General features: G+C 48.5%; 1 protein-coding gene across 1 annotated transcript; it reads left to right on the top strand.

The window, feature by feature from the left end:
• Window positions 1-923: 923 nt before the first annotated feature.
• On the top strand, window positions 924-16506 carry LOC132382792 (G1/S-specific cyclin-D1-like). Its single transcript, XM_059953253.1, has 5 exons — window positions 924-1130; window positions 6361-6576; window positions 12520-12670; window positions 12931-13079; window positions 15418-16506. The coding sequence occupies exons 1-5, from the start codon at window positions 924-926 to the stop codon at window positions 15562-15564; spliced, it is 870 nt and encodes a 289-aa protein (XP_059809236.1). The 3' UTR covers window positions 15565-16506.
• Window positions 16507-17250: the final 744 nt, after the last annotated feature.

The raw sequence follows: 17250 nt of genomic DNA, 5'->3' as shown, positions 1-17250 counted from the left end.
GAGTGTGATAGTGTGTACACGGTGTGTGAGTGTGATAGTGTGTACACTGTGTGTGAGTGTGATGGTGTGTACACGGTGCGTGAGTGTGATAGTGTGTACACTGTGTGTGAGTGTGATAGTGTGTACACGGTGCGTGAGTGTGATAGTGTGTACACTGTGTGTGAGTGTGATGGTGTGTACGGTGCGTGAGTGTGATAGTATGTACACGGTGCGTGAGTGTGATAGTATGTACACGGTGAGTGAGTGTGATAGTGTGTACACGGTGTGTGAGTGTGATAGTATGTACAAGGTGTGTGAGTGTGATAGTGTGTACACAGTGTGTGAGTGTGATAGTGTGTACACGGTGTGTGAGTGTGATAGTGTGTACACGGTGTGTGAGTGTGATAGTGTGTACACTGTGTGTGAGTGTGATAGTGTGTACACAGTGTGTGAGTGTGATAGTGTGTACACGGTGTGTGAGTGTGATAGTGTGTACACTGTGTGTGAGTGTGATAGTGTGTACACGGTGTGTGAGTGTGATAGTGTGTGCCATATGCACACTCGGGGGTTTATGGAACATCTCGCATGACGGATGCACAGACCCAGTTTTGGCTATGGACACTGAGGCAAGAGGCTGCTAGTCCCAGCCAAAGGGAGTCCCCCAGGGAGACATTACTTTCAGGAGAGGGAAGTGTTTTTGGAAAGAGGAGAGCCTTCTGTCAGAAGAGACTTGAGTGAAATGACTGAGGAACTGAACAACAGGGGAGGAGACACTTACACTAAAGAGCCAGGGGGCTGTGCCCAGTGAAGTGACTGACACTGGGCTATTCACAGGGACACAAGGCATGTGTTGAGTTATTTCACTGCACAGAGGGAGGAGTTAGGTCTCAGGATATTTAAGTCAGGCAGGGGCTCGGAAATTTAGAAGTTGGAGTCTCGGGGACATGGAAAAGGTGGGGAACGCGTGGGGCCGTTGTGACTCAGGAAGGCTCTGCCAGGCTCGGCCGGACCCCAGCCTGCTGCAAGGGCGTGTGCTGCTCACGCTACTGGAGACGGAGCTGAGGTATCTGCCGTGCCGGAGGACCATGGCGAAAGTGCAGAAGGAGATTCGGCCTCACATGCGGAGCAGGCTGGCTGTGTGGATGCTGGAGGTAATGTGTTCACTGATCCTGAGCAGGGCCTGAATGCAGACAAATGGGTTCAGTCAGGGAGCACGGGCACCAAAGGGAAGATAATCAACGACATTACTACGTTTAAAGTGAGGAAGATGTTCTTTATAAATAACATTTTCCATCTCATTCTAAAGCATTTTACTTCCAGTGGTACATCTTCAAAGCTCACTCTCTGTAACAATGGGGCAGTCAGTGTACGCACAGCAAGCTCCCACAAAACGGCAACATGATGGCATATTTCTGCCGTGTTGTCGTGGGGTTAAAGGTCACTCAGGGCTGTGGCACTCAAGCCTCACGACCCACTGCTCCTGGCTGCACTAGAGTGGGAGTGTGGCACACTGCACTTGGGAGAGGAGTCGGAGTAAGGACACCAGACTTCAAGAGTAAGTTCAGACCGCTCAAGGGTGATCCCAGGAAGGACTTTACACCCCGAGGGGCAACATTCCCTCTTTTTTTTTACAGCTGTGCAAACCAACCATTGTTTTGAGCAGCAAGTTTTTATACGGCCTGAAAACTGCGTGAAACTGGAAATGTTTTTCTTTTGTAAAATGCACATTAAGCAAAGACAAAAGCACAACAAAACAATGCCAGGCAGTCAAAGCAACTGACAGGCACAATGGTAAAAATAAAATATTTTCACTAGATGGAGTTGGCGTTTAGTGGACCGACAATTTATGAACAATGAGCTACCGACTTCCATTCTGTGTCAGTTTTGTAACCTGAAACACTGACAACGTAAATACGTTGAAACTCTAAAATATTTTAAAGAAAACATTGTGGTACATTTATTGTTTAGAAAATATATGGATTATATTCAATAACACACAGTTAGTTAGTGTATTTCACAAGTATATTAACATAGATTTCAAAGTTATGTTAACGTAACTTCAGAATTAAATTAACATCATATAAAATCAAATTCCACCTGTGAGGTAACAAAGGCTATGTGCGTGGGAGCATTTCGGTTGCCGTGCAGCCACGCGTCCATACAGTTTGAAGGGAACAGTGCAGAGGGGTGTGGACATCTGGAAGCCTCTCACCCTCCTCTTGAGGCTGGAGAAAGAGTTTGATTGAATATTTCGAACCTGACTGCTCTGCATTTTATTTGGGTTATTGAACCAAAAAGAATAGATCACAAGCTACGATGTAATTAACAGTCTGAAGAGGTAAATGGTCTTTGGCTTTTCTTATGCTGGACAGGGTGAGGCTTGGTCTTTTAGCATGGCATCTGAAAAGGAGGAATTTTCACCAAACACTGAAGGTCATAGAATAGCACAGCATGGAAACAGGCCATGTGGCCCATCCTGGCGATGCTGACCAACTAGTCCCGTTTGCCTATTTGACCTTTATCCTTGGACCTGTCCAAATTACTTTTAAACATTGCAATGTTACCCACCTCTACCACTTCCTCTGGCAGCTCATTCCATCCTGGGTGTAAAGGTTGCCCATGCGGTCCCTTTCTCATGTTAAATCCACATCCTCTAGTTTTTGACTCCAAGAAAGGTTGTGACCTCCTTGTCCATGCCCCTCCTGATTCTGTGTACCTCTATGAGGCCACTCCCCAGCCTCCTATGCTCCTTTAAAAACAGTCCCAGTCTATCCAGTCTCTGCTAACGACTCAAGCCTTCCAAGTCCTTGTGAATCTTTCTTGCACCTTTTCAGCTAAATGATATCCTTCGTGTAGCTGGGTGATCAGAACAATATACATTATTCTAGGAAGGTTGTACCAGTGTCTCGTAAAGCTGCAATGTAACATCCAAACTCAGTATTCAATGCCCTGACTGATGAAGGACAGCGTACCAAGCACTGTCTTCACTCGGACTGATGAAGACCAATGTACTAAATGGATTCTTCACCACCCTGTCTGCCTGTGACACTATTTTCAGGGAACCATGTACTGTACCTGGACCCCTAGGTCCCCTCTGTTCTACAACACCCAACAGGACCTGCCATTTACAGTGTAGGTCCTGCCCTGGTTTAACTACTCAAAGTAACAATACTTAATCATTTAGATAATCTTAATCTAATTAATAGTAGTATGGTTTTAGAAACATAGAAAAACTACAGCTCAATACAGGCCATTCGGCCCACAATGCTGTGCCAAACATGTACTTACTTCAGAAATTACTTAGGGTTACCCATAGCCCTCTATTTCTCTAAGCTCCCTATACCTGTCCGGGAGTCTCCTAAAAGACCCTATCATATCTGCCTCCACCACCAACGCTGGCAGACCATTCCACGCACTCACCTCTCTCTGCATAAAAACTTACCTCTGACATCTCCTCGTTACCTACTCCCCAGCACCTTAAAACTATGCCCCCTCATGAACTGTTCCCATTTCAGCCCTGGGAAAAAGCTTTTTACTATCCGCAAGATTATGGAAGATAAATCCTTGACAATAAATTTGCTGGAGTTCTTCAGGATAGGAGTAGTGGCATTGATTGGGGGGACCTGTAGATGTAGTATATGTAGAGTTTAATAAGGTGACACATAAAAAGTTGGTGCAGAAAATAAAAGCTCATGGTGGTGGGTTTTCATGGATTAAAGACTGATTACAGCAGAGGGGACATTTGAAATAAATGGGCCTTTTCCAGCCTAGAAGCATGGAGTTACTGGATGTTCCAGGGATGAGATTTTGGCTCTCAATTATTTGTAGTCTAGATGAATGGCCTGGAGATTGGTTAAGGTGCAAGATATCCAATTCTGCCAAAGGTATGAAAATCGCTGGAAGGTTATCTTGTAATGAGGATAGTGGGATCTGTAACAGACTGCAGGTATTTTGAGTGAGTGTTGAAAACTTGACAGACAGGGTTAATGAGCAAAACTGTGAAATCACACACTTTAGTCGGAAAATTCTAAAGGCAAGCTATTATCTGAATGGAGAAGGCCATAAGGCATAGGAGGAGAATTGGGCCATTTGGCCCATCGAGTATACACATCCATTCCATCATGACTGATCTGTTATTCTTCTCAACCCCATTCCTTTGTCTAAGAAGGGTTGCAGATGAGCAAAGTGGGGAGGGATTTGGGTGTTCCCACATATGGATCACTCAAAGTTAGCTGAACTGGTGTAGCAAGCGATTAGGAAGACATTGGGTAGAATCAGAATCAGGCTTATCACCTGCACGTGTCATGAAATGTGTTAAGTTAGCAGCAGCAGTTCAATGCAATACATAATTTAGAAGAAAAATAATAATAAATAAATAAATCAATTACAATATATGTATATTGATAAGATTAAGATTGTGCAAAACAGAAATAATATATGTTTAAAAAGTGAGATTCATGGGTTCAATGTCCATTTAGGAATCAGGTGGCAGAGGGGAAGAAATTGTTCCTGAATTGCTGAGTGTGTGCCTTCTGTACCTCCTACCTGACGGTAACAGTGAGAAAAGGCCATGCCCTGAGTGTTGGATGTCCTTAATAATGGACGCCGTCTTTCTGAGACACCACTCCTTGAGGATGTCCTGGGTACTTTGTGGGCTAGTGGCTAAGATGGAACCGATTAAATTTATGACCCTCTGCAGCTTCTTTCGGTCCTGTGCAGTAGCTCCCCCCTCCATGTCTCTAATGGGGGCTAGAGTGGCCTTTATCGGGACAGTTTTGGAGTAATGTTACTATTGTTTAGGGTGTTGGTGAGACGCCCTGAGTATTGTGTACGGTTTTGGTTCTCTTGATAGACGGACATTGGAGAGAGCCCACAAGAAATTCGCAAGGCAGAGAGGCTTGTCCTATCACACATGGCAAAAGAAATTAAGTCTACTCCACCTCCTTTTTAATGTTCTTATCCAACTGACCAGAAGTTCCGTATCAGTGAATTAGGATTTAAACCCTCACAATTGTCTTAAATCCTGGTTCCCAGAACGGGGACACCATAATCCAACTGTGTCCACAACGGTATTTTATCAAGTTAGCCCATCAGTTCCTAACTCTCGTGTTCAGTTTCCGCGTCAACTATTTTCTCAATCGGTTCTGCCACAGCTCGTCGTTCTCGTTCCCCTTTTAGAATTGTAGTCGCTGATGCAGTTTACCAGCGGCAGTCAGAATTTGTATAGTACGAAGGAGTCAACTCCACAACATTGATCTAAGAAAATTTGCTGAGCCGTGCAAAACGCGATCTGTGCGGATCAATTTCACAAGCGTTGGAGGAACGTAAGCCATAAAGGAGGCTTTAGTAGACAAAGATGTGGCAATCAATAACAACTACCTTCGGGAACATGCCGGGTCAAAGTCTGGGAATTTGGCGAAATCTGCCTCCATTGTCGGTCAATGCTGCCCCCTGCTGGCCATAGGCAAAGAGCATGATGACAGTCCTTTCGATTTTTCAGACATCACACGTCCATTTGCAATAAGATCACATTACCGTCAACTTACCCCGAATTTTACCACCCATCGACTCACTCGGGGCAATTTACAGTGGCTAATTAACCTACCAAGCCGCACGTCCTTGGGGAAAAGCCGGAGCCCGTGGCGGTAAACTGGGGGAAAGTGCAAACTCCACACAAGACAGCACCCCAAATCAGGATTGAACGCAGTTCTCTGGTCTTCCTGGTTTCAAACCTTAAGAAAGTGCTTCGAGAGAGGGAGTCCAGGTTCCCTGGAAGAAATGTTTCCTGACCAGGCGGCACTGGCGGGAGACACCGCAGAGCGAAGGGTCTCTGACCTGAAGCGTCGGTTGACGCTTTCTGCTGGCGGGCTGCCAGACGGGATTAAATGGGATTGAGACGGATAATAAATGAACCACGATCATAGAGGAGCAGGCTCCATGGGCTACGCCTATATCCTATAGTGTTATGGAATGTCAGATTTCCAGCGTCTGCATTTGGTATTTTAATGCAAATGTCGCCCTTCTTTCTGCATCTTTACCCCACACCAGAGACCTGCACATTCTTCTGGCAAATGCTGCACACGCGGGGTTAGGTGCAGGTCGGGCATTTCATGCAGATATTGAAAAGGGCTGTTTCTCAGTTTTCGCGGAGAGCTTCCCATCCTATTCAGTCCCACAGCCGCTCCAGCCGTCCTCCAGTTCTCAAGCATCCCCCAGTTCCGAATGACCCTTCATTGGTGGCACGTTCTCCAATTAACACTCTCTCCTCCACGGTGCCCTTCTGCCATCAGCTTTCAGTCTCAACGGGCGGCTTGCTGTCAAACCTTGACCCAGTCCCGGCTGTACTCACTGCCTAACGTGCTTGCGTTTCTTTAACGATAGGTTTGCGAGCAGGAGACCTGTGAGAAGGAGGTGTTCCCTCTGTCCATGAACTACTTGGACCGCTTCCTGACTGCGATGTCACTGGAAAAGTCCAGGTTCCAGCTGCTAGGGGCCGCCTGCTTGCTCCTGGCGTCGAAGGTCCGTCAGACCAACCCGCTGCCTGTGGAAACCTTGTGCGCCTACACGGCGCACTCGTCCCGGCCGGAGGATCTGAGGGTAAGTTGCCGGGGGGACGGGGACGGGGACACAAACTCTCTCTCTCTCTCTCCCCCCCCCCCATCAAGTTTGATTCCACGCGTGGAGCTCAGTTTCCTAGAGTCAAAACCACGAATCTGGCCCGAAAGTGCGCACCCCAGGGGATCCCCGCCAGGGGCAGATCCTGCTGTTCGAGCTGCTCCTTGGGGTGGTCGGGACCGGGCTGGTCTTCCCATGACGCCTGCAACCTCAGGTGTTCTCCGTCTGGTCGCTTAAGCACAGCCCTCAGGGCCTGGTGTGATACCGAGAAAGCCGTCTTTCCCGTTTCCGGGGGTGAGGTGTTTATGGAGTTAAAGTGGACCACAGATACAATGAGTAAAATAGAATGCAAGACTGAAATGCTGTTTTTAAACGTGAGTAGCATTCGGAATAAAGTGGATGAACTCGTGGCGCGATTAGAGATTGGTCGGTATGACGTATGGGCATCCCTGAGTCGTGGCTGAAAGGAGGCCATAGTTGGGAATTTAACATCAAACTTTGTATCGAAAGGACAGGTAGGAAGGCGTAGGCGGTGGTGTGGCTCCTTTGGTATGGAGTTACATCTTCAGGAAGAGGTGACATAGGGCCAGAGAATGTTGAATCTTCATGGGTGGAATAAAGAAACTGCGAAGGTGAAAAAAAAAACATTATGGGAATCAAAGGAGCTGGAATGGGCATGCAATAAGGACAATGTCACAATTGTAATGTGGAACTTCAATATGCAAGAAGATTGGGAAAATCAGGTTGGTGTTGGATCGCAAGAGGGAATTTGTTGAATGCCTACCAGATGGCTTTCCAGAGTGGCTTGTGCTCGAGCCTACTCTGGGAAAGGCTATCTGAGATTGGGTGTTGTATAATAACCCAAATCTTATTAGGAAGCGTGATGCAAAGGAACCCTTAGGAGGCAGTGAACATAATATTGAATTTATACTGTACTTTGAGAGGGAGAAGCATAACTCAACATGTATCAGTATTGCAATGGAATGGAGGGAATTACAGAGGCATGAGAGAGGAGCTTGCCCAGGTGGACTGAAGGAGGATACTGGCGGGGATGACAACAGAGCAAAGGTGGTTGAAGTTTCTGGGAATAGTTTACAAGGTGCAGGACAGATATGTTGCACAGAGGAAGGAGTTCTCAAATGGCAGGTGTAGACAACCATGGCTGACAAAGGAACTTAAGAACATAAGAAGAGCAGGAGTCGCTCATCTGACCTAATGAACCTGCTCCGTCATTCAGTAAGATCATCGCTGATCTGCCCATGGACTCATCTCCACCTACCTGCCTTTTCTCCATAACCCTTAGTTCCCCTACTATGCAAAAATGTATCTAACCTTGTCTTAAGCATATTTACTGAGGTAGTATCCACTACTTCAATGGGCAGAGAGTTCCACAAATTCACCACTCTCTGGGAAAAGCAGTTCCTCCTCATCTCTGTCCTAACTCTACTCCCCCGAATCTTGAGGCTATGTCCCCTAGTTCTCGTGTCACCTATCAGTATCAGTGGAAGCAACTTTCCTGCCTCTATCTTATCTATCCCTTTCATAATTTTATATGTTTCTATAGAATCTCCTCACATTCTTCTGAATTCCAAAAGGCAGTTAAGGACTGCATAAAAGCCAAGGAAAAAGGCATATAAAGTAGCAAAAGTGAGTGGGAAGTTGGATAATTGGGAAGTTTTTAAAAGACTATAAGAAAGGGAAAGGGAAAGATGAAATAAGAGGACAGATTACCCAATAATATGAAGCAGGATACTAGAAGCTTTTTTTTCAGTTATATAAAGAGTAAAAGGGAGGTGAGAGTTGATATTGGACCATTGGAAAATGATGCAGAAATGGAGGACAAAAATTGTGGATGAACTTAATGGGTACTTTGCATTTGCTGTAGAAGACACTAGCAGTGTGTCAGAGGTCTGTGTATGTCAGGGCACAGGAGTGAGTGCCATTGCTATTACAAAGGAAAAAGTGTTCGGCAAACTCAAAGGTCTTAAGGTAGATTAGTCACCTGGACCGGATGGACTGTATTCAAGGGTTCTGGAAGAGGTTGCTGAAGAGATAGCAGATGCATTGTTACAATCACTTGATTCTGCTGTGGTCCTGGAGGACTGGAAGGTTGCAAATGTCACTCCACTGTTTAAGAAGGAAGGAAGACAAAAGAAAGGAAATTATAGCCCAGTCAGTCTAACTTCAGTGGTTGGGAAAGTATTGGAATCTATTATTAAGAATGAGATGTTGGGTACTTGGAGACTAATGATAAAATAAGTCAAAGCCAGTATGGTTTCTGGAAAGGGAAATCTTGCCTGACAAATCCGTTGGAGTTCTTCGAGAAAGTAACAAGCAAGGTGGACAAAGGAGAGGTTGTGGATGTTATTTACTTGGATTTTCAGAAGGCGTTTGATAAGGTGCCATACATGAGGCTACTTAACAAGATAAAATCCTGCAGCGTTACAGGAAAGATACTGGCCTGGATAGTGGAACGGCTGACAGGCAGGAGCAGTGAGCAGGTATAGAGGGGGCCTTTGCGGCTTGACTGCTGGTGACTAGTTCCTCTGGGGTCAGTATTGGGACCACTACTTTTCACTTTGTCAGTAATTTGGATAATGGAATTCATGGCTTTGTGGCAAAGTTTGCAGATGATACAAAGACAGGTGGAGGGGTAGGTAGTGCTGAGGAAGCAATGCGATTGCAGCAGGACTCAGACAAATTGGAAGAATGGGCAAAAAATTGGCGGATGGAAGGTAGTGTTGGGAAATGTATGATAATACATTTTGGTAAAAGGAACAATAGTGTGCACTATCATCTAAATGGGGAGAAGGTCAAAGATTGGAGGTGCAGAGGGACTTATGCAAGACGCCTCATGCAGGTGAAGAAGGCAAATGCAATAGACAATAAACAATAGGTGCAGAAGTAGACCATTCGGCCCTTTGAGCTTGCACCGCCATTCTGAGATCACGGCTGATCATCTACTATCAATACCCGGTTCCTGCCTTGTCCCCATATCCCTTGATTCCCCAATCCATAAGATACCTATCTAGCTCCTTCTTGAAAGCATCCAGAGAATTGGCCTCCACTACCTTCTGAGGCAGTGCATACCAGACCCCCACAACTCTCTGGGAGAAGAAGTTTTTCCTTAACTCTGTCCTAAATGACCTACCCCTTATTCTCAAACCATGCCCTCTGGTACTGGACTCTCCCAGCATCTGGAACATATTTCCTGCCTCTATCTTGTCCAATCCCTTAATAATCTTATATGTTTCAATCAGATCCCCTCTCAATCTCCTTAATTCCAGCGTGTACAAGCCCAGTCTCTCTAATCTCTCTGCGTAAGGCAGTCCGGACATCCCAGGAATTAACCTCATGAATCTACGCTGCACTTCCTCTATAGCCAGGATGTCCTTCCTTAACCCTGGAGACCAAAACTGTACACAATACTCCAGGTGTGGTCTCACCAGGGCCCTGTACAAATGCAAAAGGATTTCTTTGCTCTTGTACTCAATTCCCTTTGTAACAAAGGCCAACATTCTATTAGCCTTCTTCACTGCCTGCTGCACTTGCTCATTCACCTTCAGTGACTGATGAACACCTAGATCTCTTTGTATTTCTCCCTTACCTAACTCTACACCATTCAGATAATAATCTGCCTTCCTGTTCTTACTCCCAAAGTGGATAACCTCACACTTATTCACATTAAACGTCATCTGCCAAGTATCTGCCCACTCACTCAGCCTATCCAAGTCACCCTGAATTCTTCTAACATCCTCATCACACGTCACACTGCCACCCAGCTTAGTATCATCAGCAAACTTGCTGTTGTTATTCTCAATGCCTTCATCTAAATTGTTGATGTAAATCGTAAACAGCTGTGGTCCCAATACCGAGCCCTGTGGCACCCACTAGTCACCACCTGCCATTCCGAGAAACACCCATTCACCGTTACCCTTTGCTTTCAATCTGCCAACCGGTTTTCTATCCATGTCAATATCTTCCCCCCAATGCCATGAGCTCTGATTTTGCCCACCAATCTCCTATGTGGGACCTTATCAAATGCCTTCTGAAAATCGAGTTACACTACATCCACTGGATCTCCCTTGTCTAACTCCTGGTTACATCCTCGAAAAACTCCAATAGTTTAGTCAAGCATGATTTGCCTTTGGTAAATCCATGCTGGCTCGGCCCAATCCTATCACTGCTATCTAGATATGCCACTATTTCATCTTTAATCATGGACTCTAGCATCTTCCCACTACTGATGTTAGCAATGTTGGCATTTATTTCAAGGGGAATGGAATATAAAAGCAAGGAGATAATGCCGAGGCTTTATAAGACACTAGTCAGGGCGTACTTGAAGAGTATTGTCAAAGGTTTTGGGCCCCATATTTCAGAAAGGATGTGTTGTCATTGGAGAGAGTCCAGAGGAGGTTCACGAGAATGATTCTGGAAATGAGGGGGTTAATATATGAGGACCGTTTGGCAGCTTTGGGTCTGTACTCACTGGAATTTAGAAGAATGTGTGAGGATCTCATTGAAACCTACCGAATGTTGAAAGGACTAGATAGGGTGGATATGGAGAGGATGTTTCCTGTAGTGGGGGTATCCAGAACTAGAGGGCACAGCCTTAAAATTGAGGGGTGACCTTTTAGAGGAGAGACAAGGAAGAATTTTTTTTTTAGCCAGAGGGTAGTGAATCTGTGGAGTGCTCTGCCGTCCGGGCGTATATTTTAAACGGAAGTTGATCGTTTCCTGATCAGTCAGGTCATCAAAGGATATGGCGAGAAGGCAGGTGTAAGGTGTGGGATGGAAAGGCAGAGCACACTGGATGGGCTGAGTGGCCTGATTCTGCTCCGGTGTCTTATCCCAGGCAGCCTGTGGGGGGACAGTGGGGGAGGAGGGGTCGTGTCCTGCGCCGATATTTATTCACATCCCATTGTTCATTGTATCCGGTACCCTATCGCTGTTTGTCATGGAACTTTCAGTCGACTGAGGCCGTGTCTCCACCAGCCACCCATTCTGCGGGAGCTTGCTGTGCAGAAATCCCCTGCAGTACTTGGATCTCGGGGTTCCGGACAGACTGCATTCACCGTGACCCCGAGCCCCTCGTTGCCCATTTTCAGCGCGGACGTCGCTGATCAGCTGAGTTTCAGCACTGGACCGACCAGCGCCCGCTGTCCAGAGAGACCCCGGGCTCTCTCCGTCCACTGTCCGAGCGACCGTTTTCCTCGGCAATTTTCCCCGATACGCTGGCGGTGCCCATCATACCCGACAGGTTCCCGCGATCGCACATCCGATGGACCTGACGCGGGGAGGTGGTCAGTCTGGACAAGCTGGGCCGGTTTCTGTGCTGAATCTACGAAGCGTTCAGGGCCGCAGAAACGCAAACCCGACCTGCTGGGTCGCCCGTCTCAAAAATAAACCGGGGGAGGTCACTGTAAGGGGTGGGGGGGGGGGGTGGAATAGGAAGGGGCATTCCCTTTCCATTGGGCTAAGGACTGGGTCCGGAACACTCCTCTGAAAGGTCCCGTCGCTCGGTAGCGTCCCCCCTCCCCCAGCTCCCAATCTGCTGTGCTGAGTTATTGTATCGAGGGTCCTGCTCCTTCTCCTGGTCTCTCAGTTACCGTCGTCCTTCAGCTATCCTCAAAATTGTTTTAAACGTCTTTCTAAAATATCCAACCCGACTTCTAAAGTGCTTTCCGACTCTGGAATTTCCCAGTAAATCCTGTTTCGTTCGCGCAGAACCTCGGAGACTGGAACTGAACGCGGCTGTGTTTTTTAACTCTCACTCTCCCACGTTCGGAAGTCACGGACAGCGGCGGGCTCTCGGAGGTGCTCCCGAGGGTTGGGGCTGGCTCAGTGTCGAGGACAGGAGCCGATGTGGGCGGGGGTGGCTCCCCGTGAGCCGGGCTTTGTCTGACGGCCTCTGTCACCCGGCAGGCGATGGAATTGCTGCTCCTGGACACGCTGCACTGGCGCCTCGGCGCGCCCACGCCGCAGGAGTTCGTGGAGCAGTTACTCGGAGCGCAGGCGGCCGGGGAGCGGCTGATCCGCAAGCACACCGACACCTTCATCGCCCTCTGCAACACAGGTGCGGGGTGCCAGAGGGGGTCTCGGGTCCGCCCGTCTGAGGAGGGGTCGGTGTGGTTGGTGATGGTGGCGGTAGGGGAGAGGACGGGACATTTGTGTTGGTGGTGCAGAGTTAATGGGGGTGGGTATGTGCGGTTGGTGGAGCACGGGGGGTTGGGTTTGGTAGGGGTGGGGATAGGCGGGTGAGTTTTCTCCAGTGTTTGATGGAGGCGGACGATCCTGGGACCCGAACCGCCGACGCTAATTCCCGCCTCGTTCCAGATGCTGAGTTCGTGTCGTTGCCGCCGTCGGTGATCGGTGCCGCCAGTCTCGCCGCCGCCGTCTGCGGCCTTCGCCTGTGTCTGCCGGGGATTCCTCCGGGAACCCGGGTGCTCACCGACCACCTCGCCCGCTGCATCCGCTGCGATCCGGTAAGTTGGTGCTTTGACCCCTGCCTCCCAGTCCCAACCCAACTCACCTCCACGTCCTTCCCCCATCGTCCGGTCTCCTCCACCACCCTGGCGGGTTTCCGTTCCCAGTCTGCGCCCCCTCGGTCCCTGACTCCCCAACTCTCCCAGCCCATTTGCTGTCGGTGCGTTCTGACCAGCTCTGGAGTAGAGATGAAATCTTTCCCGGTCGGGGTCGAAGTGAACAGTCGATGCCGCTGCGTCCCTGCCGGCTTGTCGGTAACCATAAGACAGAGGAGGAGAACTAAGTAATTCAGCCCGTCGAGTCTGCTCCAACTTCCATCGCGACTGACTCAACCCCATTCTCCTGCCTTCTCCGTATCCTTTGAAGCCCCGACTAATCAAGAATATATCAACCTGTTTTAAATATACCCAACGACTTGGCCTTACAGTCGCCTGAGTTGAAGAATTCCACAGATTCCCCACCCTCTTGACTAAATAAATCCCTCCGCATCTCTGTTCTGAGGCTGTGGCCTCCGCTCCTAGGCTCCCCAACTATCCTATCCACAGCCACTGACAAGGCCTTTCAATATTCAATAGGTTACAATGAGATTCCCACACCCCCCATTTTTCTAAACTCCAGTGAGTACAGGCCCAGAGCCATCATATACTTCTCACATGTTAACTGTTTAATTCCCAGGATCATTTAGCAAACCTCCACCAGACCCTCTCCGATGTCAAAACATCTTTCCTGAGATAGCCGATAGCGCATGGATCAGTTAGGCCGAAGGGCCTGTGGTGAGCTTGGGTCGGTTAGGCCGAAGGGCCTGTGGTGAGCTTGATCAGTTAGGCCGAAGGGCCTGTGGTGAGCGTGGGTCGGTTAGGCCGAAGGGCCTGTGGTGAGCTTGGGTCGGTTAGGCCGAAGGGCCTGTGGTGAGCGTGGGTTGGTTAGGCCGAAGGGCCTGTGGTGAGCTTGATCAGTTAGGCTGAAGGGCCTGTGGTGAGCGTGGGTCGGTTAGGCCGAAGGGCCTGTGGTGAGCGTGGGTTGGTTAGGCCGAAGGGCCTGTGGTGAGCTTGATCAGTTAGGCCGAAGGGCCTGTGGTGAGCGTGAGTCGGTTAGGCCGAAGGGCCTGTGGTGAGCGTGGGTTGGTTAGGCTGAAGGGCCTGTGGTGAGCTTGATCAGTTAGGCCGAAGGGCCTGCGGTGAGCGTGGGTCGGTTAGGCCGAAGGGCCTGTGGTGAGCTTGATCAGTTAGGCCGAAGGGCCTGTGGTGAGCGTGGGTCGGTTGGGCTGAAGGGCCTGTTTTCCACATTGTATTAATTCTATACTTCTATCCACCTCTCTGCCTACTAACTGATTAACAACTTCCCTCCAAAGAACATTTTTACCTACTCACACCCTCCTACTCCAATTCCATCACCTCCCACCTCCATCCGTACCCACTTCCCAGTCCAATACACCCCCAGCCCTCCCTCACCCTGCACTCAGGACAGGCACATACAGGATCATCACTGGCATCTTTCAAACGGGATACAGATCTGGGATGGTGAAGATACCGAGGCCAGCCTGTCCAAGTGAGGGTAAGGGAGCTCCTGCTCCCAATTCACCCTCTACAGCACCGTTACCCTCATGGTGTGCTTCATCAAAGGGCGAGTTCAGGGGATGAGGGGCAAGTCAGACAGCGTCTGTAGAGGGAAGAACAGATTCAGTGTTTCAGCATGGAGCCCCTTCATCAGAACTGGAACACTGGTGGGGGGGGGGGGGATCTTTCCTCTACCCAACTACCAAGTGTCTCATTGTTTTCTGATTCGATTTCAGATTCCCAGCGTTGAAGTTTCTCTGATTTCCATGAAGAGTTTATTGAAACAGATGGGGTTTGCTTCGGTTATGGGGGAAACAGGCGAGAGTTCTTTGGCAGGATCAGGAAAGAAAGGGTGCTCGTCTCTGGAAGCAGCTTGGAATACCGGGGGGTTGGGGGGGGGGCGTTTATTGGAGGCTGGGATTGTACCTGGTGAACAATTGAAGCACTTATAGATTTGACTGATTCTGCAATCTGCCCCCAGGCTGGTGTGAGATGAGGGGGATGGGATGCACGGGGTGGTTAAGGGCTGGCATAGATTCGTAGGGCCAAACGACCTGCTTCACTGTTGCGACGGAATCAGAGAAATGAGTGGGATCTTGCTGTGCACATATTGGCTCTTCCTGCACTTCCATCTCTATGGTGACTTCACTGTGTTTCTTGTTTGCTGTAAACAAGAAATGCGAGGCATTTTGAAAAGGCAGGGCAAGTGCCCTGTTGTTCATTGTCAAGATGGAATCCAACCCAGTTCTGCCCAACCTGTGTGTTCTTCCCTCTTGTGCAGGAGTGCGTGAGGACGTGTCAGGAGCAGCTCGAGGTCTCCCTACACACCCGCCTGAGACAAGCAGCCCCACAAACTCTCCCCCCGCCAAAGCCGGAAGAACTGGAACGTTCCAGGACACCCACAGACATCCAGGACGTGAACTTGTGAGGATGGAACACACTATTGCCCAGCACTCGAGTCCTGCACTGTTTGTCTATGGAATTGCCCCCCCCCCGTACCCTGCTATCCAGTCCCGGTCTCTCCACCTTGTGACAACATGGTCCCAGTTCCTAATTCCACAGATCCTCCCAAATGCCCTTGCTCTTCCTCCAAAAATTCTCAAATCATTTTGATGAGATGCCCTTCATCATCATGTCTGGGGATATGGGGAAATAGCCTTGTACCATTGGATCAGTTGTCATAATAGAATGGGCTCGATGAGCTGTGTAGCTGTTTCTATCTTGCGTTTAATCTCTAGTCTTTTAAATCGGTAAACATTCCACGTTTCTCCTGTAAGGCCTGTCCTGCCTCTGTTCCCACCGGGATCCACCTCTTCCCCCCCACCCTCCACCTCTGGGACTTGATCTGCCTGAGGTGTAGAACCCAGTGTGTACAGGGCCTGGCTGTTGATCCCAGGATGGGGATGAACTGGAGGGAGAGGGGACTACAACCTCAGGGCAGCAGGCCGGTTTTCATCCTGGTGTTGGACCCTCTGGAAGGGGAAGCGAAAACCACAGGATCCCGAGTCTCCAACATGGAGGTCATTTAATAGGAAAGCTCCCTGGAGGAGACATTCCTTCGCAAACCTCCCACTCACCCCTTCACTCACCTACTCCACACTTCCCATTGGCCAGGTCATGGGCCAATCCCAGTGGCCACATTACTCCTCTGATCCTGGGACTGGCTGAAGTGGGTTGGCCTTGGAGAAGGAAGCCAAGGCGACGATTCATGCCTTTAGCCATCAATCATCCAAAATGCTCACCATTCATTGGCTCTCTTAATTGTATCATTATTTAACTATTTATTTTAACTTTATTTTAATTAAAATAAAGTCTGTATTTAAGTTAATGTTTAAAGTAATGTTAAGGTTAAAATAAAGTTCATACTGACTATACTTGTCAGATTCATGATCTCATGTTCATTAACCAAGGCAATCTGAAGAGACTTCAAAGTCTGGTTTCTCACATCCAATATAATTATTTCACTCTGGAGACATCACAGTTTCTTCTCCTGCTGTGCAATCCTGAGCGCAGGATCAGAAGGTCATGACCAGGAGGGATTCCCTCACACCTGTCAGCTGTCTTCCTTCACAATGCCCCAGCAGCAAGTTCAAAGGACAACTACAAATTGGTCAATAAACTTCAGCTTTCCCAGCATCTGCAGCCTCTTGTGTCGCCAGCCTCTTGCTTGACTGGATAAGCCCTCTAAAACTGTCGTACGCTTTAAACAATATGAGCTTATTACACAAAACGTCTGCTAGGACAGACCTCATCGTAGGAGTCTGTGAGATGCTCTTTGTTACATCTTCCCAAGGGTCCTACTGAGAGATCAACATTCATCTTCAGGTCTGATCTCACCGATAGCTTCTACGTATCTAACAGACATTCAGGACCAGCTGTGGGACTGTGAGACACACATATACAACCACAGATCACAGTTCAGACTCTTCAGCCCATGATGTGCTGACTTTTTAACCTACTCCAAGATCAATCTAACCCTTCCCTTCTACACAGCCCCCCCATTTTTCTTTCATTCATGTGCCTATCTAAGAGCCTCTTAAATGTTCCTAATGCACCACCATTGCCCCTGAAGATGCACCCACCACTGTGTAAAAAACCCACCTCTGACATCCCC

This window comes from Hypanus sabinus, chromosome 29 (assembly GCF_030144855.1).
Source record: "Hypanus sabinus isolate sHypSab1 chromosome 29, sHypSab1.hap1, whole genome shotgun sequence".
In the NCBI taxonomy this organism is placed as follows: domain Eukaryota; kingdom Metazoa; phylum Chordata; class Chondrichthyes; order Myliobatiformes; family Dasyatidae; genus Hypanus; species Hypanus sabinus.
Note: the sequence above shows the minus strand (reverse complement) of the source record. Positions and strands in the feature narration are given on the sequence as shown.

What these genes read in the sequence shown, in the direction of transcription:
- LOC132382792 (XM_059953253.1), top strand. Translation starts at nt 924, where the DNA reads ATGGAAAAGGTGGGGAACGCGTGGGGCCGTTGTGACTCAGGAAGGCTC. An exon ending in CATCGCCCTCTGCAACACAG is followed by an intron (nt 12,671 to 12,930) that starts GTGCGGGGTGCC and finishes GCCTCGTTCCAG; the next exon opens with ATGCTGAGTTCGTGTCGTTG. An exon ending in GCTGCATCCGCTGCGATCCG is followed by an intron (nt 13,080 to 15,417) that starts GTAAGTTGGTGC and finishes CCTCTTGTGCAG; the next exon opens with GAGTGCGTGAGGACGTGTCA.